The sequence below is a fragment of the Dromiciops gliroides genome, chromosome 3 (assembly GCF_019393635.1).
Source record: "Dromiciops gliroides isolate mDroGli1 chromosome 3, mDroGli1.pri, whole genome shotgun sequence".
Taxonomy (NCBI): domain Eukaryota; kingdom Metazoa; phylum Chordata; class Mammalia; order Microbiotheria; family Microbiotheriidae; genus Dromiciops; species Dromiciops gliroides.
The window spans coordinates 297,685,834-297,711,088 of record NC_057863.1 but is presented as its reverse complement, the minus strand read 5'-3'; the positions used below and the strand labels follow the sequence as shown (position 1 = coordinate 297,711,088).

The following is a 25,255-nucleotide window of genomic DNA, read 5'->3' as shown; positions in this document are numbered from 1 at the left end:
AAAAAGCAAGCCAAACTGATTGTTTTCAACTACATGATCCTCTCAGTGTTCTACATAAATGGAAGAAAAGTTGCATCCTAACAAATTAAGATTTTTTTGGTAATCAAAACCAACTTAATGCTACAAGATGAGGGATCTTTTTCTCCACTTGATCAATTCAGTTTCTCTTATAAACAGAATATTTATTAATCTGCCAGAAAGGCTTGTATGCTACAACTCAATTTTGTAAAAATTGCAGATGAGCAGTTCTATCTTCTTACAGAAAAAATGGTTCTGACCCAGTTTGAAAAACAACTTAAGAGTTATTCCAAATTAAACTGTCATCCTATTTTGGGGGTGGGGGGGAGGGGCAGGGCAGTGAGGGTTAAGTGACTTGCCCAGGGTCACACAGCTAGTAAGTGTCAAGTGTCTGAGGCTGGATTTGAACTCAAGTCCTCCTGAATCCAGGACTGGTGCTTTATCCAGTGTGCCACCTAGCTGCCCCCCAGCCAATTTTTTATTATGAGATATTGCTCTTGGATTACTAAATACAAAGCAATGAGCCCATGAGAAGGTATTTTTAAGAACATCTCTTACCTAGATTATTGCAATAACCTCCCAATTGTTCTGCCTCATCTCTCCCCACTCTACTGTATCTTCCACAAAGCAATGTGATTTTGCTCAAGTGCATTTCTATGACATTCTTCTACTCAATCAACTTCCTATTACTTATATGTTCATATATAAACTCCTATGTTAAACATTTAAAGTTCTTTACAACCTGACCTCTTCCTATCACTCTATTTTTCTTTCACACTACATCCATATACATAATTTACAATCCAGTCTTTCACATATGACTCTACATTACCATCTCCCACCTTTGCCTCTATGCCTTTGCATAGGCTGACAGCCTTCTATTCTAAAGTAACCTTATCACGGCTTCATATGTCTTTATTTCTCTATGTATATATTACCTCCCTCATTAAAATATAACTTCCGATGGGATCACAGATATTAAGCTAGAAGGGACCTCATACATGCCACCTAGTCCAATACCTTCATTTTATAGGTGAGGAAAATGAGATAGAATAAATGACTTGTCCAAGGCCCATAATGAGTATCAGAGATAATACTTGAACCCGATTCCTCTTTCTTATTCCCTTGTGTTATTCATCTTCCTGTTGTTTATATGTGTGTTGTTTTGTTTTTAGAACTAACCATAATGCCTTGCACATAGTAGGTATTCATGTTTACTGAAATCAGTGTGATGGAGCCTATAATTTAATACAAGAGATAGGTGTACCTAGTATAGGCCAATGGTCAATTTATGCATATATTTGTATTCAAATGATTCTTACTCATTTGCAGGTTCTGATTTTTTTATCTTAAAATGTCATAATATGCATGTGCTTATGAATAATCCATGTCTTAACATTTTCTCATTCTCCTTTCTCTCCATTAGGTATAAAGAAAGCAGTAGAATGAGCTGACACTTGCTTTTCATGTATTTGGAGGGAGAGACTAGGAGTATCACATATATATCTGTGAGTGTCTACATATGTATGTATGCACACACCCATACATATATGTGTGTATGTATCTATGTATATTTGTGCTAATCTATTTGGATAAGTGTATGTGGTAATAACAGAGCCTTAAGGACCAATTTCCCAAGCAATGTTGAGGAACATGGTCCTACTGCCTCTGACACCAATGTTGCTATCCTTGTTGTAGGGGCCAAATTTAATATGGGGAGAGTTAATTGGGTGGCTTGTCGTAATACTGGGGTTTAGAAAATAATGAGGGGGGGCAGCTAGGTGGAGCAGTGGATAGAGCACCAGCCCTGGATTCAGGAGGACCCCAGTTCAAATCTGGCCTCAGATACTTGACATTTACTAGCTGTGTGACCCTGGGCAAGTCACTTAACCCCAACTGCCTCACCAAAAAACAAACAAACAAAAAAAAAAGAAAATAATGAGGGATCTCTAGGTCCAAAGTTTTCTCCCTTCCAAACTACCTTTTTAATTATTTCTCCCAGGTCAATAAGAAAGGATATTAACAGCCTCTTTTCCACAAACAAATCAAGTTTTATTAATGGGAATAAAATACATAGCAAAGGTGAAATTAATAAAGTCAAGGACAAGGGAATAGGGAAAAAGAAAAATGGATAAGCTCCCTGGCTCTAGACACACAAACCCTAAACTCACTTCGAGCTCAGCTAATTCAAAGAGCTGGATTAGTTTTTATTAACTGGGGGGGGGGGGGGGGGGGGGGCTGATAGTTTCAATAGGAAACAGCTGTGTGGCCTCTTAGCAGTCTGCTCCTGGAAGCTCACCAGCAGGAAAAAAATGAGCTCCCCTCCCTCCCCTTGAGCGTTTCCTTTTCTCTACTTTTACTCCCTCCCCCAAAAGGGAAGTCCTTCAAGCTGGATGTGGAGAGAGATTCTCCTGCTTACATCAGCAGCATACATTACTCAGAGCAGGCCAGGTGTGGCCTATATCCAATCATCCCTAGCTGGTTTCCCAAACAGGACTAGATGATTCAGGTGGGACCCCTGGGCATCTGCCAAATTCCATTATTTTATCACATTGTACTTTCTGTGTCACATGCCACAGCACATTAATGGACTTAAGTTTTAAGTCCCAAATTGGACCTGACTTTCACACAACATACACTATAGGCTATACATCCTGTGCAGTAGCTACTTAAACAAGCTTGGCCAAGTTATACTTTGAACTCTTAAAAAACAAACCTCAGAATGATCTCAATGCCAGATCAACTCAGACAATGCAATACATGGTGCTTTCCCTACCATGTGAAGGACTTCCCTCTCAAACACGAAGGTTCAGTAATCTGTTAAATGCAAATTTTAAATGCATATGTATTCCCACTTAAAAACACGGATGTTTTTCCTAGGTCAAGATAACCCCTGAAAAACAGGTGAAACTAGTAGCAGAGAGGACATAAGAACATTTTGTTCACGTCCTAGTGACTAGTGTATTCTCTAGCCTAACACTAAAAATACATTTAGAAATCAAAATTCTGGCAGTCCCTAACTTACAGATAGGCTGTGTTTGAAAAACTCATTTATAAACTAGTTGTTTGGAAGGTGGAAGACATCATTCCATGAAGTTAATATACAAGTGGTGATTAGGTAACTGGATCAGCCCATGAAAGCCTTTGTGATGGAATGAAGAGGGTGGTTTCAGAAAAGCCTAGGAAGAACTGTATGAACCTGATGTGAAGTGAGCAGAAGCAGGGCAACAATTTATACAGTAACAACAATATTGCAAAGACAAACAACTTTAAAAGACTTAGAAACTCTGATCAATGCAATAACCCACCACCATTCCAAAGGACTCATGATGAGAAATATGATCGCCTCCAGTAGAGAGGTGATAGACTCAGAGTGTGAAGGAAGGCATATATTTGGAAATGGCTAATGCAGAAATGGATTCTGATTAACGATACATATTTGCAACGGGTTTTGTTATTTTTCTTTTCTCAATGTAGGGGAAGTAGAAGTGGGAGAGAGAAAATCTGGAGCTAAAAATTGAATTTTAAAAATTTATTTGAAACATTATGTACTTCAGTTCATTTGAAAAGATGCTATACCTGAAACCAATATGCATATGGTACAGCATACTTTCTAAGTTGTGAAATGCCTTCTTCCAGGGGGCTTCTTGGTTCCTCCACATATTTGGACTCAAAGTTTGGAATTGAGTAGAGTGAAAGCTGCAAGTATAAAAAAAATTAGATAAAGTTATAAGACAACTCTTTATTATAAATATCTACAATTACATCATAAACTATCAAAGTTATGGACTTACCTTTATTCATTACGCAAATAAACTTTCGGTTAAAAATCCAACAAAAAATTACATCATTGCTTCTCTTTGCAGACTACTTCCTTCCTACAGAGCATTCATTGTCTGAGTCACTTAATTGAATAGTGAAAAGAGCACTGGATTACTTGTAGTCAAGGGACTTCAGTTCAAATCTTGACACTGTCACCCAGGCAAATTACAATCTCTCTGGGCCTTAATTTCTACATTTGTAAGATGGGAATAATAACACTTGCACTATACCTATTTCTTAGGGTTACAGTGAGAAAGTGTTTTTTGTAAATCTTAAAAATCCTATGTAAATGAGTTCATGTTTAGCTGAAACTAACTTTTAAAAAACCTAACCTGTAAATATTTTACTCCATCTGTAGCATTTTACAAAAATTAATGGTAAGTTAAAATATTTAAAATAACTATTATACTTACCACACAAATTTTTGAAAACCAATATTAATTATCTTTATGAAAAATTAGCTTACCAAAAAAAAATTAGCTTACCATGAAAATTCAATCAAATATCTTCCTTAGGTGATGTAGGGGGAGAAGGTAAACTAAATCTGAAAGCAAACTAAAGTGTATTTGCTAGAAATAAAGTTTCTAAGACTCCCTGGAGACCAAGTATAATATTATTCTATTCGGGGCTTCATTCCTACCACATTTTATCTGGATATTATCAGATTTAGGGGAAAGGTAGGAAAACAAGGGTAGCTAGGAAAGGGGTCTAACACCTAACTAAAAGTCCAAAGTATGATCAGAAGTACCTAATTGAGGGCTCTGGCAAGGGGTCAACTCTCTAAGTCCAGTTTTAGTATATACTTGCCTAAAAAGACAGACATTCATTAGCTCCTTCAGACCCTGAAGAATTTGACTTACAGACTTCTTATTTCTTCTGCCAAAGTAAACTAATGGTTGAACATATTCAAAGAGACATTCCAGTCTAGATTCCCATTTCTGATCCTTCATTTCACAACTCATATCTTTTACAAAGAAAGTGCTTCAGCAGAAATCTGAATCCTAGGATCACAGAGAAAACGTGTTTAAAAAAAAACTGGAAAAAAAAAAGAAAAATAAATAAATAAATGAAAATTTGTGAAGCCACTCTTAAGGTTTTCAAAAAGAGGAAAAATTGTGTTTTTGCCTGTTATATTTTAACAAAAAAATCCTTTAAAGCAATCGGAGTGCTAATCTGTTAAAAGTTTATGTACAAAAATATCAAGTTCCTGCTATGTGCCTATTATGATCTAATCAATGTCTAGTCCATCAATTGTAACCTTTTCAAACTGTGCAACCCTCTCATGCATAGGTGCTCCTTGAAGGATCCACTGAAATGGCTAGATCCTTTTATATTTCGTGGGTACCTTTGACTGGCTATATCCTTCTCCAGGCACACATTTCCTTTAGGATAATCCTTAACCCCACCTCTTAAATGTAGGTCCTTGTTGGAAATGTTACAGGCTACTTTTGCCTTTTTGGATCTCTCCAGTGACCTCTGTGTCATCCACCACTTTGGTCCCTTGGATACTGTAGTATTTGCAAGATTTGTAACACAATAACACTATGGGAAGAACAAATGGAATCATGTTGAGGAAGGGTTTTGTTTCTAAAAAGACTTTTATATTGGGGAGCAGCTTTATATCACTAAAAGTAAAAACTGCTCTCCTTTTATTCAATTCTGTGCCCAATTCATTGCCCATATAAAGTGACTGCCTCTGACATATGCCATCCAATTGCCACAGTCTAGACAATAGGTATTTCCATTTATTTTCATTTACTGAATGGATTAATAGGCCCCTTGCTTTTCAGTAATTACAGATCTCATTGAAGAGGCTCTATAATATTCAAGGGCTTGATGAAATCAGTATAATATCAGCTGTAATCACAAAGATGTGGAGGACCTCATCATTAACTAGGAATCCTTCCATTTGGACCCTATGTAGGATACCAAACTTGCCTAAAAGACTATTTTATGGAGAACTCACAGCAGGCAAACACTCACATGGTGGTCAGAAAAAGTGATATAAGGACACTCTCAGGGACTCTCTTAAAAACTCTGGAATTGATTGCATGGCACAGATCTAATGGTACAGGGCTGCTTAGGCATGGCATACCCTTATCGGAGAAGGTGTTGTGCTCTACAAGCAAAGCAAAATTGAAGTAGCTCAAAAAGAAACACAAAAGGGGCAGCTAGGTGGCACAGTGGATAGAGCACTGGCCCTGGATTCAGGAGGAGCTGAGTTCAAATCTGGCCTCAGACACTTGACACTTACTAGCTGTGTGACCTTGGGCAAGTCACTTAACCCCAATTCACACACACACAAAAAACACACGGTGCACAAATTTAGAGAATCCAACACAAATGTTCTCATGGATTATTTGTGCCCAGCCTGTGGTATAGCATTTTGAGCTTCTATTGGTCTGATCAACCACAGCTGGACATTGTAACTTGACTAACATAGTGGTGTCATTTTGGTCCTCTTTGAGAATGAATGTCAACAACTATGTAGGACATCCTCTTCAATGGTGGTGAACCTTTGGCAAGTATATCACTGTTTGATCTATAGCTTATTATTAATAATTATAAAGTCATCTAAGGGTTATCTCTTTGCTTCTATCAAGGAATTTTATATGGTCTAGGCATAAAAATGAAAAACTCTTAGTTGGGGATAAGAATTTAAGGCTGCTTCCTACTCTATTTAGTCAAATGAATTTTTATTTTTAAATAAACATTTTTATTTGAAGTTTCAAGTTCCAAATTCTGTCTCCTTCCCTCCCTGAAGTGGTAAGCAATAAGATATAGGTTATGTAAAACATTACCATATTAGTCATCAAATGTATTCTTGTATCAACAGAAAATAGACATTTATATCTTGTATTTATTACACCTTTCAGTCAACTGTGTGACTACAAACAAGTGATCAGCAATGGAAAATCATTTATCATATTTCCATCAAAGATACTTCCTTACAGATTTCTCTCTTAAAGATGAGAAAAGTTATTGATGTTCTCTTAATTACCTTTTTTAGGGTAATAACAGAATTTATAATTTCTCCAGTTCTTTTAATCTCTTCCCTTCTCTGATATATTGTACATTAATCCTTCAAGATCCCCTGCAAAACTGCTGACTCTAGCCCACACTTCCTCAGTATGTGCTAAACAAAGCAAAACTTCTTTGCTTTACACTGAAGATAATGAAGTCTGGGGGATGGAACAAACCAAGTAAAGAGAGTCGTCACTATGCACATGGCATAGTGGGCAGAGAGCTGGATTGGAAGCCAGATTCAAGTTCTGCCTTTGGTTTTATGACCTTGGACAAGTAAGTCATTTAACCTCTCATTTTCTAGGCAATTGTCTAAAACTATAAATTGCAGAGAAGGTGCTAATATGCATTGACAGAGGTAGTTTCTTCTCCAGAAGTTCCCTGAATGAAATCACAGGTTTGGTCCCTATCCTATCAACAACTGTTTAACATGTTGAGGGCTAAGAATCCAAATGTGATACTTTCAAAAGTCACTGATGATGAAAGTGGATTAAAGAAATATTGGACCATTTGTTCTATGTTATGTCTATTTGTCGCGCCAATTTCATCTTTGACAAATTGTCAGAGATGTCATTTTTCTTTGAAGCTTTACAAGTAGCTGTTTTGAGTTCACTATCTTTTTCTTAGTTTGAACCCAGATCTTTTCTATCATTACAGAAGCTCTCTATGGTTGGGTTTTTTTTTTCTTTTGAGCTTTTTTTTCCCCCTAAAGCAGCCTATTTCTTGGCTGTTAACTTTATGTGAGAGTCAGCCTTGGACCTAGAGGTCTAAGGTATGGGAGACTACAGGCTTCAGGTATCAGGTTTTGTTGTTGTTGTTTTCTGAGTTCTTTCTAGGGGCCTGGCCTCAGGTATTCCTCTCTACCCCTGAGCCTTGACCAGGGCCCCCAGCAACATCTGTCATCTCAAATGTTCTTACTCTCTAATGGGGCTATAAGCTTCATCTCTGCTCTAGAACCAAAACCAGGGACTCCATTCTCCTGTGAGTGACTACAGACAGCAGGGTCTCAGCTTCACTGTGACTGCATTTACCAGCATGTATTTGCTCATTTGCTCTTCCTTGCCTATAGCCACAGTCTAGAACCATATCTGGTCAGTAAACCTGGGCCCTGTTGTCCTGGCACCAACCAGCAGAAGGTCCTGCAATCTTCCCCTGTCAGCTTCTACCCACCCCCCATGCCAACCCCCATGCCAACCCCCTTCCAACCCTCCCCCATTTGTGGGGTGAAAGTTCCTGAAGCTGAGGCTGTTGCCCACAGAGCTGCCGTCCCCCCTCCCCCATGGTTGTTTGTTAATTCTGTTACCTGACAGAGGTATCTGCACTTCAATCAAGCCAGACCTGGGAGGTCAGGTGTTTTCTAATGCCTTCCCAAGTTGTTTTAGGTGGACAACTGCTTCAACCTAACTTTTAATCATTTCTGCTCCAATAAAGTTCATTTTGAGACATTATTTTAAATTAACTGTGGAGGGATTTGGGAGAGCCAAGTAATTTCCTACTTTATTCTGTCATCTTCCCAGAATCCTTAAACAAGTATAAATCAGAGAGAATTAAGCAACATTGCAAATCTAGAGCATAAGACAACCTTCTATAGGGTTAGTCTTCAAGTTTAAAATGAAGGACTTTTAAAAACTTCTATCTTTCCTAAAAAATTCTTACATTTAAATTGATAACCCTTAATATTGTATTTTGAAGAGGCCTTTTTGGTTCAGCTTTTTTTTTTTTAAGACTATAGCCTTAATAGAAAAACTAAAGTTTTTACTGGGACTAGGAAATGCTTTCTAATATTATAGCTATTATTACTTATCTAGAGTATATGTATGTTTTGTCATATGTTTATATATTTGTGTTAATAGTATATTCCCCCTTGATAGTAAGCTCTATAAAGATAATAGTCATAAATTTTACTTTATTTGTAATTCTTCTCAATAATGAAATATAGTGCCATAAACTTTCAAAAAAATGTTTTAGATTGACTAGCCACTGCTTGGTAAAGATGACCAACATTTTATAGTAAAACCTATTTTAAAAAGAGAACTTCTAGAATTCCAGAGAAAAGTGATCATCTGGATCACTAGTGGGTCATCATCTACAGATGCTTTTCTCTGTCTTTAATTCTGCTCAACCATTCAGGTACCAGTTCCTGTGAAAACTTTGTGAAAGCTTGTTTTGCCATTTTCAAGTTAATTTTCATATATGTTCTTTAAAAATGGGATCTTTTCACTCTTCATCAAAAAAATGCAAATTAAAACAACTCTGAGATATCACCTCACACCAATCAGAGTGGCAAATATAACAAAAAACAAATATATTGAATGTTGGAGAGAATGTGGGAAAACTGGAACACTAATCCAATGTTGGTAGAGCTGTGAATGGATCCAACCATTCTGGAGAGCAATTTGGAACTATGCCCAAAGGGCTATCAAACTGTGTATATCCTTTGATCCAGCAATACCACTGCCAGGTTTGTGTCCCAAAGACACTCCCAAAAAGTGAAAAAGACCTATTTGTGCAAAAAAATATTTACAGAAGCTCTTTTTGTGGTGGCTAAGGATTGGAAATCAAAGGAATGCCACCCATCAAATGGACAAACTGTGGTATATGATAGTGATAGAATATTATTCCATCTAGTGCTTTAAGAAATGACAAACAGGACAATTTCAGAAAGGCCTGGAAAGACTTGCGTGAACTGATGTATAGTGAAGTGAGCAGAACCAGGACAATGTTGTGTACAGCAACAGCAATACTGTTCAATGAAGAACTGTGAATGACTTAACTATACTTAGCAACACAATGATCCAAGACAATCCCAAAGGATTAATGATGAAGCATACTATCCACCTCCAAAGAAAGGATGGATATTGATTGAACAGACTATTTTTTTCATGGTATTTTTTCCTAATTCTTAGGCAATTATTTTCAGCAGACAGTTTTTTAATCTCCTTTTCCATTTGGCTTTTCAAACTGTTGACTTTTTTCTCATGACTCTCCTGCATTGCTCTCATTTCTCTTTCCATTCCTTCCTCTCTTTCTCTATATCTTCATCTATTTCCCCTACTTTCTCTTCAAAGTCCCTTTTGAGAGCTTCCATGGTCTGAGACCAATTCATATTTTTCTTGGAAGCTTTGGACGTTGGAGCTTTGACCCTATTATTATCTTCTTCTTCTGAGGATGTATTGTGTTCTACCTTTCCCCCAAAGAAGTTTTCGATGGTCTTCTGCTTTCTCTGCCTACTCATCCTGGCTTACCGTTTCTTGGCTTTTTACTCCTTAAAGTGTAGCACTACCTCCAGGACACTCTGTTCGTGCTACAGCGTGGCCCAGGGGGTGATTGGGCTTCTTCTCAGCCTGCCTGGCTTGTGAGTAATCACAGCCGCTTTCTCTTTGACCCGGAAAACAGAAGTGTGATTGAACTCTGATTCTCTATGGTCAGAAGCTTGGCGTGCTTTTACCCCTCCCCCACTGGGCCACCACCACTCGATTCAGCTCACTGGTTCAGGCCCAGGGCGCTTTGCCCCAACTCCAGTAGATACTGCCTCCACTTCACCCCGGCCTACCGCCGAACCCCCTCACCAGTCCGTGATTGAAGCCTCAGAAGCTGCTGGTGCTGAAGATTCTGACATGCGCTGGAAGCAGTGTCCCTGGCTGGGTCCTGACCGCGCGCTGAGCTGTTCAGCCTGATCAGTAGGTGATTAGAATTGCCCACTTTTGCGGAGAAATAGTCTCACTCTGTTCTTATGTGCATTAGGCTGTTCTGGATTTTGATTTTTACCGCATTATTTGGGCGTTAATGGACGGGTTTATCTGGAGCTTGTGGGAGTCACAGCCTCTCCTCTGCCATCTTGGCTCCGCCCCTCCTCATGGTATTTTTTCACTTTCTTTCATTTTTTTCTTTGAGTTATCTTATACAAAATGACTAATATGGTAATGTTTTACATAATTGCACATGTATAACCTATATCTGATTGCTTACCACCTCAGGGATAGGGGAGGAGAGGGAGAGGAGGGATAAAATTTGGAATTCAAAACTTTAAACAAAAATGTTTATTACTATTTTAAAAAATAAAATAATTTGGTTCACAAAAAAAAAATGGGATCTTTAAAAAAAGGAAGTGAGAAGGACTTTTAAAAAATGGGATCTTTAACAAAAGAAAGTGAAGGCAAATATTTGAAATTAGAAAAAACACAATACAGAACTAAGTGATAATTTGGAGGCAGGCAAGTTTCCATTACATATTAAAAGACAGGCTAACACACAAAAACGCATTACCTCAATCAGCAGCACAAATTGCTTATTTATTCATAAGAGGCATTTATTCAATGTGTGTTACTAATTTCAGACTTCTGGCAGAAATGAATAGATCCATTCCTTTTCTATACCCCAACCCTAGATATACCATGTTGCTAGATATACATCACAGGGACAATTTATTTCTGCAGGCAAGTTTACAAAATTATAATCATCCAAAGGAAGACTATAGTGTTCAACAAATAATTGCATAACTAAGTCCTAGGGAATAATATCCCCTGTCCTGTCCTGCCCTGAAGGAAGAAAGCCCCAGTGAATCTGAAGTGGGGGCCTGATATTTCCAATGGCCCCTGGACACAGGTGCTACAAAGACTCTCAGAGCCAGGAGAAAGCAGCCCCCAAGCTGAGGAGCCTTCTCTATTGATTCGTGACCTCACCAAAGAAGAAGAGGCTGAGCCACGAAGGACTAGGATGTTCTAGGGGTTGAGCAGCAGCCTCTATACCTTCCCCTTTTCCCTTTCTCATGCCTTTCCAAAGAGGTAGAGTAATATAATGGAAAAGAAGGAAAAAGCCCTATACTAGAAGGATTCTAATAAACATCCACTTGTTTATGAGAGAAAAAAACCAAACCAAATAATTGCATAATAAAAGCTTACAGTGACAAGTGTTTGTTTTTTCTTTTGCTCATTCTTCAGAGGCATTTAAGCTTAACAAAATACCTTATTTTGGAAGTGAAAAAAAATATTGGCAATTTGTTATTGCACAAACTTTAAGCATAAGAAGTAGATGACAAGGGGCAGCTAGGTGGTGCAGTGGATAGAGCACTGGCCCTGGAATCAGGAGGACCTGAGTTCAAATGCAGCCTCAGACACTTGACACTTACTAGCTGTGTGACCCTGGGCAAGTCACTTAACCCTGATTGCCTCGCCAAAAAAAAAAGAAAAGTAGATGATGTAATGGGTAAAAGACCACCAGCCTTGATGTCAGGAAGCTCTAGATTTAAGTGCTAACTAGGCTACATACCAGCAAGGTAATCCTGGACAAATCATTTAAACCCTCCTGGCACTCTAGGGAAAGCTCTAATACTATAAGTTAAAGAACAGCTGGGAATCTGCATTGGCAGAACTCTGGATCAAAAAAAAGGAAGAGGGAGAGAGATGGGAATAGAGAAGGCATGTAGTAGTATAAAAATTACAAAGAGTATCTGTGAAAAATGAAAATTTACCTTAATGGATCAACCACAGACTGTGAAAAATGAAAATTTTTCTTAATGGAACAAACAGAAATTGAGAGCTGGAAGAAATCTCAGAGATAATTTTTGTCCAGCCCTCCTCATTTTAGATGATGAAGTTGAAGGAAAGTAAGTGAAAAAGAACAATGATGTACAGAAAAAAGAGACAGTATTAGATTATATAATACATTCCAAAATTTAAGTAAATGAAGGTTAAATTTAATTCTTTGGGAAAAGAGCAAGAAAGCTAAACAAGAGACATAAGATCCTATTTTGGAAAATCTATTTTATGCCTTTAAACAACTTCTTATGGGTTTCCTATACCTTTTTTTTTTCCTTCCAAGAGAAGCCAGGTTAGAAAATTTAAACACTTTTTATCTAGAACTTTTAAAATGTCAAAATTATCTGAATAGGTTATATAGAATGTTCCATGTTGCTAACTGAGTCAAAGGGAGATTTCAGCTGTTTTGTTTTTTTCAACTTTGAAGTAATTTAATTTAATAAAGTGATGTTTTATTAATTCACATGATTTAAAAGATTTAAAATATTTAGGAGATTCTAATACTTCATTTAGCATAATGTGATAAATCTTGATAATTGAATGAGCTATTTTTAGAACAAGTACAATTTTGAATCAAACTGTGTATCTATCAAGTGGAATTATAGAACTGCTTTTGAGGAGAAACATGCCCTGTGACAAGAATTTCTTCCTCCTCACTTTGGCTGTTAATTAAATTCCTACACACCCTTTAAAATGCAACTCAATTACCACCTCCTCAGTGAAGGCTATCTCTGATATAATCCCTTCAGACCTACTTGGTAATTTGCTTGTTACTGTGCTATGTATCTCCCTCCTGGGTAGGTACTGTGTCTTGTTTAAACTCAATAAAACCCTCCATATCTGGCACTGTATTCTGCACACAGTAGCTGCTACATGTTTGTTAAATTTGTGATGAAGAGCAACCATGTTAGATTTAAATAAATGGGTTGCCAAACAAACAAAAAATTAATTTAGGCACACTCGGATTCCAAATTAAAACAGAGAATTAATTTTCTCACTCTTATTTTTTTACTACATTTTAGCTACATATTCAATTTGCATTCTTGATAAACTGTTAGAAAAATGTATTTTATCCATGTTATATTTATGTGTACACCACAAAATGCAGCTAACTTTGTAAAATTAAAAGTTCTCCCTGTTTCCTCCAAAACATGTCTATTCTGTATAATTTATGCTGTGCACAAGAGGGTGTGTAAAGCTGATTCCCCTGCCCATTTTTATACACTTATTAGTATCATGGATCAAGAGCTAGTTCTATGAATAAGGATAGGTTACATAGATAATGAAACTAAGACCCAGCAGGGTTAAATGAATTGCCATAAATATTATGCCTTAGAGGCAAGATTTGAACCCAGGACTTCTGATTTTCCGTTTTCCCACACTGTTTCCTCAATACCAATGAAATGTTCAGCCTGAAAATTATACAAGTTGCAATTTTAAAGGATGGAAAAAACAAGCTAGAATGTCTTCTATCACAATTCTTTTTATAAAACTGTTACAAAACCATATTAACATTTATATAGTTTTTCATTTTATACTAAAGCATACCTCTAGGACTCAATTCTTGGACTACTAGGTAAGTTTGATTTTGCAAGTTAATATGTATTAAGATGACAAAAGCTAGAGGCATTTCTGAGAGAAGGCTATTTGAAAACCAATTTGTTGGAAACATTTATATAAGTTAAAAGGCTCAAAGCTAAATTCAAAGAATATGCATAGCAAGCTGATACTGCATGAGTTGGTTAGAACTTTGAAAAAGATGCTCCACGTAAATGTGTTCAAAATTTTAAAAAGAAAGCATTTATTTAATGCTTTTGAAATTTTGGTCAAACACTATCAAATGAGGAAAATATAAGACACATACCCTCACAGCAGTGAAGTTCACAAACATAAAAATTAAACAACCTAATCAAGTTTACATCAGCTTTAATGTACATACAACAAAGAATGAAGCTTTTTCCATGTATTATCTCTTTATACACTGTATTGATAAGAATTCATTAACAACAAGATCTTTGCATATCCAGTTATTAGCATACACAGGTAGCATGCACTTAATAAATGTAAACTTAAAATATAAACATCAGCTGACAGTTGAAAATATCTGAAATCTGTCTTAACATATGATTAATCCTTCTTTATTTACAGTCTGAATGTTCACTAGAAAGGTAACAATTGGATCCTTTTATTTATACTTCATTGATTCCCTATCACACTCATATTATAAATACAAATCGCTTTAAAGTGTGTTAAAAGCTCTCTGACAATCTACTTCAGTGTTTTTTCTACAGTTTCTAAAGAAAACAAATCATTTTCATTTTCATAAAGACAAAAACAAAACACATGAAATCCAAAAACCACAAATGAGTAGTTGAACATAGTTTGAGTACCTACTATGAGAGCAAGGCAAGAATACCTATTTCCTATTTCTAAACTGAACAGTTTCTAAAGTGATCATGAGGTATGCCTCCTAGCACTTATTTTATAAATACCCTAGAATAAAAAAAGTAATAAGGAAGCTGGACATTACCTCATCAATTCCAACTGAACATTTGTCCCTTTTCTCCTTTTTATGAGATGCATAGACCTTAAAGGAGAGAAGACTCAGGCTGGCAGAACCCACAGACCACCGAATTACCTGAAAAACATGAAGAGCTGTACATTTTAATGTTATGATTTTTGATTTCACAGGTAAATTCATCAGTGACCTCATCACTTGTAAGTACTCTTTAAGCAACAGATATGTTCCTAAAACCATTAAATATCTTCAGTAAATATAAATACATTTAATTACAACTTTCCATTTATATTTCAGAGATGCTTTATTTTAATTTCTGATTAATCTCAAATGGACAATCAATCCTCAAATTTTCTCTATCTAACCAGTCAAATAAATAACTTATTTTTTATTTAAATTTTTTTATCTTATTTTTATATTTCTTAATATACTCTCACCCTTTTTCCTTCCAAAGTCTTCCTTTATAGCAAAGAATAAAAAGAGCAAAGAAACTTTTTTTTTTTAGCAAACCTAACATATGCAGTAACTTAAAACACCTTTTCATATGATTAACAATGTTCAGTTCTTCTTTTGAGAGCTACTTGTTCATATGCTTTGACAACTTGGACTAATACTTTTTTTTGGGGGGGGGGGGACGGGGCAATGGGTGTTAAGTGACTTGCCCAGGGTCACACAGCTAGTAAGTGTCAAGTGTCTGAGGCTGGATTTGAGCTCAGGTACTCCTGAATCCAGAGCCGGTGCTTTATCCACTGCACCACCTAGCTGCCCCTGGACTAATACTTTTCAAGGAACCCTGCCAGCAAATCTTTTTGAAAAGTAAAGCATCTTTTGAAATTCCAGTAAGACAAGTCCAATTAATCTGCCTGGGCTTCCCAATATGTTTTGTTTTTCTTAAATTTTCTCAAAATAATAAGTCCTGTGTATCCTAAGGGAGCTCAATAAATTTTCATTGGCTGACTAACCAACTTCTCCAAAGACAAATTCTATTCATCTGTAACACCCTGAAATAAAAAAGCCACAGAGGGACATCATTACTCCTACCCACCTGCTATCAATACAAGGATTTCATGCTAAAATGAAAAACAAATTACTAGAATGTTTTAATAATGTAAAAGTAACATATTAACCAAATAACATATTAAGCAAAATTCTTAAGTAATGAGCAAGTATTAAACAGCACAGGTATCCGCTCTCAAAGCTCTCTTCTTCCCAGGTCATTCACCTATTTTTCTCAAGGTACTGGGTACTTGGTTGATAGTCCTCCTCTCTACCTCATTTTCCACCCACTTCAACATACATAATGATGTTCTTTCAAACATCTTGGCTTCTCAGTTCATGAACCATGACTAACCTATTTTCTCAGTCCCCTCACACTACTTCTTTCTATTCACAAACTACTAGGAAACATAACATTACTCAGTGCCTCAACTTTCTTTAGATTCAATTCATTCTTACAAAGTGGTTTCTGACTTCATTCTTCAATTAAAACTACTCTATTCAAGGTTACCAATCATCTCTTTTAACTGCCAAATCCAAAGACCTCGTACTTCTTGACCTCAGTTAATTTGACACCAATAATAATTCTCTCGTCTTCCAGGATTTTTGTGATTCTTTTCTTTCGGTTATTCTCCTACCTGTCTGGCTACTTCACAGTCTACTGTACTGGATCCTCCCTTGTCAATGCCCAGCCCCTAAATGCACGTGGATGTAGACCAACGTTCTGTCCTAGGCTCTCTTCTTTCTCTCTTCACAATTCTTTCAGTGATCTCTTTAGGTACCATGGGTTCAATGGTCATTTCCATGTAAGGGACTCACATAGCTACCCATACAACCATACTGTCTCCACCAAAATCCAGTGTTATGTCATTAATGGACTGTTGAGGTGTATACTATCTCCCATAAGGCGTCTCAAACAACATACTCAAAACAACTGTTTTGGGGGGCTACATCTACAATTTCATCCAAGAAGGGAACTCCCAATGAGGAAACTCTCCACTAATGCAATTTTTATTGATATATTTTATTTTTATTACATTCATTTCTATAAATGTCCCCCTGTTCCCTACTCAGCAAGTTATGCTTGTAAAAAAGATTTTAAAAGAGAGAATAACAATAGTTTAGCAAAACCACCTAATATATCAACCATATGTGACAGTATAGGCAACATTCTACACTCATAGTTCCCTAACTCTGCAAAGCAGGAAGGGGAAATGCATTTCCATGTTCAGTTTTGTTTTATTGTTTTTATCACCTTGTTGTTGTCATTGTGTACAGTGTTTTACTCCTGCATACATCACCCTGAATTAGTTCACATAAGGCTTGTCAGGTTTAGAGAATTGCCAAATTTTATAAAATGGGGATAATGGCAGCCCATTTTCCCAATAGGCTTACCAAGACTTAGAAATTAAATGACTTGCTCAATATCACTCAAAAAAATCACCCTAAAATAGCACTAAAACTAGAACTCAGGCTTCCTGACTCTAGGTCCTACACTCTATACCACAATGGCTATTCTAAATCCTATTACCACCTTCTTTCCTTTTGACTAGTTTGGGTACATCTAAATGATTACATTATTAATGTAAGCCTGTCTCAGGAAAGGCATATAGTATTTAGCTACTAAAAGTTGTGTAAGAATAAATGATTGTTCTATATGAAATTATTGCCCTCACAAACAGTAATACTATTACACCATCATGATTTTTTAAAAGTATTAATAATGAACATTTCATTTATAAAATTTTTATGTTGTTTTTTGTAATATGAGTATTATATAACATAAGATAACAAATTAGACTTAACCAAGATAAAATGTAAAGAAGATTTTTTAAAAACTAACAATGAGTGAAAAGTATTGTGGGATTCATTCAGTCCACAGGATATTATTTTATAGGACTGAGGAACTATAGCCAGAATGAATTTTGTAATTTAAAATTTTTTTGCATTCAAAAATGCTCTTAATTTCCTCAAGACACTTTTAGCATATAGGCATAAATGTAGTATGCATATCTCTGTGTGTGTGTGTATATATATACACATATATATAACATATACACTCTAACATATTATATAGATTTTTTTTTTGGGTGAGGCAATTGGGGTTAAGTGACTTGCCCAGGGTCACACAGCTAGTAATTGTTAAGTGTCTGAGGCCAGATTTGAACTCAGGTCCTCCTGAATCCAGGGTCGGTGCTCTATCCACTGCACCACCTAGCTGCCCCCTATTATATAGATTTTTAGAGAAAATAAATGAGGTCACAAAGGGTCAATGATTTTCCCAAAGTCACACAGATAATATAGTTGCTCCAGTCTGGAAAACTTTCCATTGAGCGATGTAGGCTCACAATCCAAGCTTTCTTTTTGAAATAGTATTTTTCTGTAACTAAGCTTGGAAACATCTAAGGGTTTTTTTAAAATTTTTATTACATGATACTCAAATACGCAAATGTTACTGCTAATTGCAACATGCAGATAACAACTTCAAACAAGCAGACGGCAACTCATCCATTCCTATCCATCCTGTGTGCCTTTTGCCTGTGTCCTCTCATGAGTCTGCCATAAGGGAGTCAAAAAACTCATTATGCTGGCTGTCTTTTTCACTTCCTCTTGACATTATGCAGACAGCAAAGGAGCACATGGGTGGTCCCTCAGTTATCACTCACGTTTGCCACATCAGCAGCTCATCTTCTTTTATATATTGAGATCTGGATAGGACTTCAGAGGTCATAGTCAAACCTCCTCATTTTACAAATAAGAAAATGGACTCTAAAGATTAAGTGTCTCTAGTCAGATAAAATTAGCCCATCTCCCAATTTAATATATGGCAGGTGAAGAAGAGTCGTTAGGAAGGACCATGGGATCCTCTGAGAATATTAGCTCTAATCATTAAGCTTTCATAGTGTTAAGGGGTAAAATTCTAGCTAAACTGTCTAAAATATCTAATGAGTGGTCGCCAATCAATTATTTATTTTTTTTTTTTTGGGTGGGGCAATGGGGGTTAAGTGACTTGCCCAGGGTCACACAGCTAGCAAGTGTCAAGTGTCTGAGGCCGGATTTGAACTCAGGTACTCCTGAATCCAGGGCCGGTGCTTTATCCACTGCGCCACCTAGCCGCCCCCGGTCGCCAATCAATTATAAGCTTTAGCAAGAGTTAGACTTTTAAGCATTTATTAAGGAGAATAAGAATTTGGTAAAGAGAGAGAAAAAGCCCTAGATTCCTATCTATTAAAGGGAGAGCACATTTCTAGCTCCGCTCTCCACCAGAGTCCAAAGGCAAGAGAGTGAGAGTGAGCACCAGTCTCTTCCTTCCTCCTCCCACTAGTCCACGTCACTTCCTGATGCCAAAGAAAAGACTCCTGGTCTTGCCCTCAAAGACCTTTGCTTCATGGGCAGAACTCTTCTACAGTAAGTATCCAGCAGGTGGCGTTATTCCAATCGTTACAATAGACTCATAGGATTATAGACATAGAAGGAACCCTCAGAGGTCACTGAGTCCAAACCCTTCATTTTCCAAAAGAGCCCCTGAGTTGTCTGTGTAATGAGCCGGAGTCAGTAAATACATGAGCTGAGATTCTAATGGAGCCCTTCCTAACTCCATGTCTAGTGTACTAGCCAGTTCACCATGATGCCTCTCTTTTCTTACCTACCTCAACTCTTCTGCTTTCCCTACAGGGAGACATGCATGTCAAACTACACCTTAATTTTAATGTCTAAGAAACAGTATGAGGGGCAGCTAGATGGCCCAGTGGATAGAGCACCGGCCCTGGAGTCAGGAGTACCTGAGTTCAAATCCAGCCTCAGACACTTAACACTTACTAGCTGTGTGACCCTAGGCAAGTCACTTAACCCCAATTGCCTCACTAAAAAAACAAAACAAAAACAATATGAATACACAAAACACACTTTTGACTTGTACCTCCCAAGAACCTAATCCCAGAAGGCTTTTTTTGAGGAGGAAAGTGCAGGGGCAATGAGAGGTAGAAGGAGAATTCTAGAGACTAAAGGGACTTTTTCCACAAATTTGCCAAGAAAGTCAATCATCCTCTAACTTTCTCTTTCTAAAAAAATACAACAATAAACCAGAAGATGCTTTGGGAAATCTGAGGCCTTCCTTAAATGTTTTTGTTATTAAAAAGGTTTCCATATTTGTATGTGTGTGTATTGAGGGGACAGGGATATATATATATTGGGGGAAATGGCTGTAGTGTAAAAAAAGGCCACTATAAAAGCTAATCAAAAGATCAAAGATTATGGTTGCAAAACTCACCTGCAAAATGTGAACATGCACTTAATTTTCTTTTGAAATTAAGTAAAAACTTCTTACTAGCTATTCAATTTAAGCCAACATATTTATCCAAATGAGTAACTCAAATTATTGCTACACACTTTGTTATTTTTATGAGACACCTGGCAATACCTGAAGCACTTTTACTTGGGGTACTTCCAAAACTAATAAAAATGTGGTCATTGGCTTATACATTATAGTTTACAAATTATTGCCCTTTAAAGCCATATCAAAGGTAATAAGAGGTTGCAAATATAATCATCTATGAAGTAGATATAATTACTTTTGTAAGATGGTATACCATCACATTCATTATTTATGATTCAAGAATATCTTAGTGATACTCTGTAAAAAATACATCAGATAAAGTATATTCACCTCAAAGATCAGAATTTATAACATGCAATATTGTTAAATGGGAGCAGGTAGGTGTTACCATGTATAGAATGCTGGGCCTAGAGTCAGGAAGACTCATCTTCATGACTTCAAATCTGGCCTCAGACACTTACGAGCTATGTGACCCTGGGTAAGTCACTTGACCTTATTTGCCTCAGTTTCCTAATCTGTATAAAGAGCTGGAGAAGGAAATGGAAAACCACTCTTGTATCTTTGCCAAAAAAACCCAAAAGGGTCATTAAGAGTTGGACACAGTGGGGGGGCAGCTAGATGGCGCAGTGGTTAAAGCACCGGCCCAGGAATCAGGAGTACCTGAGTTCAAATTCGGCCTCAGACACTTGACACTTACTAGCTGTGTGACCATGGGCAAGTCACTTAACCCCCATTGCCTAAAAATAAATAAATTAATTAATTAAATTAAAAAAAAAAAAAGAGTTGGACACAACTGAAAAAAAGACCGAACAACAAATATTGTTGACTATTGGCTTAATTACCTAATTTTAACTAAAATTATATACTGGGTATATGAAAGAACTAAAAGATGAGTTCCTATTCACCCCCAACATACACAAAGAATAGAGTGAAAGTTGCTTCACTGTTTATGAATATCACATATAACTTTTTTTTTCTTTTTTTTTTTTTTGGTGAGGCATTTGGGGTTAAGTGACTTGCCCAGGGTCACACAGGTAGTAAATGTCAAATGTCTGAGGACAAATTTGAACTCTGGTCCTCCTGACTCCAGGGCCAGTGCTCTATCCACTGTGCCACCTAGCTGCCCCAGGCATGATTTTTTTAAAAAATAAAAAGGTATGCAGCAATATTAATACAAATATCTAGAAAAAAATTTTAATTAAAATAAACTACCCAGTAGACTAATCCAAATCTTGGCTCCTAACAACATCATTGCCATTAACCTATTCAGTCATTCTTAATATTATACAGAAAGATCTAGTTTTGTGAAGAATAAAACATGTAGGGGCAGCTAGGTGGCATAGTGGATAGAGCACTGGCCCTGGATTCAGGAGGACCTGAGTTCAAATCTGGCCTCAGACACTTGACATTTACTAGCTGTATGACCCTGGGCAAGTCACTTACCCCCAGTTGCCTCACACACACACCCAAAAAAAGAATAAAACGAACATATAAACTAATTTTTAAAAGATACCACATAACCAGAAGTACTAATAACTGTCTACTCTCCCTCTATGTTACCATGCTTGGTGTTCCCATGGGTTCAGTTATCCATCTGCGGTGGGGGGAGAGGGTGGAGGAGGAGGAGGATTGAGAAAACAATTATGAAATTAATGCAATAAACAATCATGATTCCAGAGGACTGATGAGTTATTCTGCTTACTTCTTGCCAGAGGACTGAGACTAGAGGTACAGAATGAGACATAGGTTCTCAGACATGGTCACTGCATTGATTTGTTTTGCTTGATGACAATTATTTTGTATAATTGAAGATTTTTATGTGATGGGAGGCAGGTTATTGAGCAGATTGAAAGGGTGTTGTTAGTATTAGTGAAAAGAAGGAAAGAAGACTGTCAAGGACACATTTTTTAAAAATACACAAAACAGCAGAATGATGTTCAGAGAGGGACAAAGATAGGCAGGACAAAGTTGAAACTACTGTGTTAAATTTAATATATAGTTAAAAGGGGGGAAAAGCCACAAACTTATGCTATATGGAGTCTTCCTTTTCTTTTTTATAAGGACATTTTATGTTTCTTGAAATTTCTCAAATTCATATTCATAATAAAAAACGTTAAACCACAAAATTCATTCTAGTTACTGTTCCTCAGCCCTTCATCCTGTTGGCTGAATTCCACAACACTTCTCATTCATTTTTAGTTTTCTTAAATCGTATTTACAATTTTATCTTCATTAAGCCTAGTTTGTTATCTTATGTTACATAATACTTACATTATTAAAAAAACCTAATATGAACAATTTTATAAATGATGTGTACTTATTTAAAATGTCTAGCTGACTGCCACACACTTTATCCGAGGGGAAGTTTAACCAGCTTTTACAATTGGCCTGATTTGAGAGGCTGAAGACTTGAAACAAGGAACTTTAATAATTATTACTACCCAGTATATCATGGGACAGAAATATAGAGAATAAAACCAAATCTGCCCCTTTTTCCTGATTCTTCTTATGACCAGAATAATGAAGACTACAAATAAAATAGGTTTTCATGACAAAGTTTTCTCTGGTTCTCTTCCTACCTATGGGATTCCATGTCACTCCCTCTAACTGTATGTATCCCCCCAACACTCTATTGTCTATCTTCTTTTATTCCCTCTCCATCCTATCTTGGTTGATGCTCCCATGGGTTCAATTATCATTTCTGCGTAGATGATTCCCAGATTCATATATGCAGACCTAACCTATCTTAAACCCCAGCATCATCTTTTGGATTTCTTGAACTGAATATCCTGTAGACATCTTAAACTCAACATGTCCAAAACAGAACATATTACCTCTCCTCACCCTTACTTTTAAAATCCCTATTAATGTCAGTAGCACACCAACTTCTCAGTCACACAGGTAAGCTCTCAACCTGTGTAAATCTCACATCCTCACTCTCATTCACCCCACAGATCTACTGATTGCCAAATCTTGTCATTTCTCCCTTATATCTCTTGTACACCCCCTCTTCTTTCCACTCACACAGCCGAAGGTGCAGGCCCTCATCATTTCAGGCCTGGACTACTGCAATAACCTTCTGGTTCCTCTTTCCACCTCAAGTCTGTCTCCACTCAAATCCATCCATCTCTCATCTGACAGAGTGACATTCCTAAAGCACAGGTCAGACTAAGTCACCTTCCTACCTAGTAAGTACTTAATTGTTAATTGACATATTTCCTTTACAATGTTGCAGTCACTGCAAAAATTATTCTCTTGGTCCTGTTTAATTAATTGCACTAATTTGTACAAGGTCTCTGAGGTTTCTCTGAACATGTCTCATTTGTCATCTCTTAAAAAAACAATAGTATTCCATTATGTCAATATAGCAACTGTTCTGTTTACAGTTTGTTGATTTTAAAAAAGTGAAGTTAAAATATTTTTTACATATACTGTATTTTGTTTAGTTACACTAACTGATGAGCAACCATTCTGTTTCCGGTTTGTTGCTTTAACAAAAAGTGCAGTTATATTTTTTACAAATGTTCTTTTCCTCTTTCTTTGATCTTTTAGTGGCATAGGCCTAGTATAATTGGGTGAAATGGTATGCACAACTTAGTGACCTTTTGGGCACAGTACTACACTGCTTTCCAAAATGATGAGACCAATTTACAACTCTACCAATAGTGCATTTGTGTGCCTGTCTTCCCAGAGCCTCTCCAACAATTGTTACTTTTCCTTTTTTGTCATCTTTGTCGATCAATGGATGCAAACTGGAATTTTAGAGTTATTTTAGTTTGTATCTCTTTCTTAATGAATAGAAGAATGACCCAACCCCACAAGGTTGTTGATAGCTTGTGTTTAAACAAGTCAACAAGCATTTATTAAATATTTACTCTGTGCAGGGCACTCTGGTAAGCACTGGGGATACAAAGAAAGACCCCAAAAAAAAAAATTCCCTGCTCTCAAAGAGCTCACAGTCTAATGTGGCAGACATGCAAACAACTATGTATATACAAGGTATACACACAGTAAACTGAAGGTAATCTCAGAGGGAACGAGAACTGGGAGAGGCTTCCTATAAGAGGTAGAATTTTAGCTGGAACTTGAAGAAAACCAGGAAAATCAAAGGGTGGGGACAAGGAGGAAAAACATTCAAGGAAAATGATGCAGCCAGTGAAAAGGTAGTGAGGTGGGGGATGGAAGGTCATGTGTAAGGAACAGCAAAAAGGTCAGTGCCATTAGAGAGTACAGAACATGAAGAGAAGTAGTGTTAAGAAGACTGGAAAGATAGGAAGGGACAGGCTGTGAAGAGCTGTAAAAGCCAGAGGACTTTATATCTGATCGTAGAAGTAATAGGGATCCATAGATGTTTCCTGAGGAGCAGTGTGATATGGTCAGACCTGCACTTTAGAAAGATCACCTTGGTATTTGAGTGGAGGATGGACTGAAATGGGGAGAGATCTGAGCCAGGGAGCCCAACTAATAGTCCACTGCAATAGTCCAGGTAGGTAATGAGGACCTATAACAGGGCGATGACTAAATCAGAGAAGAGAAGGGGACATAAATGAGACATAATGGTGGCAGAAACAGCAGGACTTGCCAACAGTTGGGATATGTGTGGAATCAAGGATGATCATGGTTGAGTCTGGGGAATTGGGAGAATGGTGGGGCTCTGGACACTAACAAGGAAATTTTAAAAAGGGAAGGGTTTTGGGGAAAAATATTTAATTATGGTGTCTTTTGAGAATGACCCACTCATATCTACTGACCATTTATCTATTTGGGGAGTGGTTCTTATTCTTATACATTTAAATCAATTCTCTATATACATGAGATAGCACACTTTTATCAGAAATACCAATACAAAAAATGTTTTTCCAGTTAACACTGTCCTTTAACTACTGCTGATTTTGTTTGTGCAAAGACTTTCACTTTTATGTAAACAAAATGTTTATTTTATCTTGTGTGATCCTTTCTAACCATCATTAGGTCAAGAATTTTTCCCTTATCTCTAGTTGTGAA

General features: G+C 36.9%; 1 protein-coding gene across 3 annotated transcripts in view; it reads right to left on the bottom strand.

Annotated features, from left to right (window-relative positions):
• Nucleotides 1-25,255, bottom strand: part of APOO (apolipoprotein O) — an 87,585-nt gene that overhangs the window by 31,399 nt on the left and 30,931 nt on the right. For 2 of the 3 annotated variants that reach the window (XM_043994173.1, XM_043994174.1), the window contains 2 exons: nucleotides 14,932-15,039; nucleotides 3,598-3,717 (listed from right to left, as the gene is read on the bottom strand). In XM_043994173.1, coding sequence (XP_043850108.1) covers nucleotides 3,598-3,717; nucleotides 14,932-15,039 — 228 coding nt within the window. Of the gene's footprint in view, nucleotides 1-3,597; nucleotides 3,718-14,931; nucleotides 15,057-25,255 lie in introns of all 3 variants that reach the window. The other variant, XM_043994172.1, reaches the window with a different exon arrangement.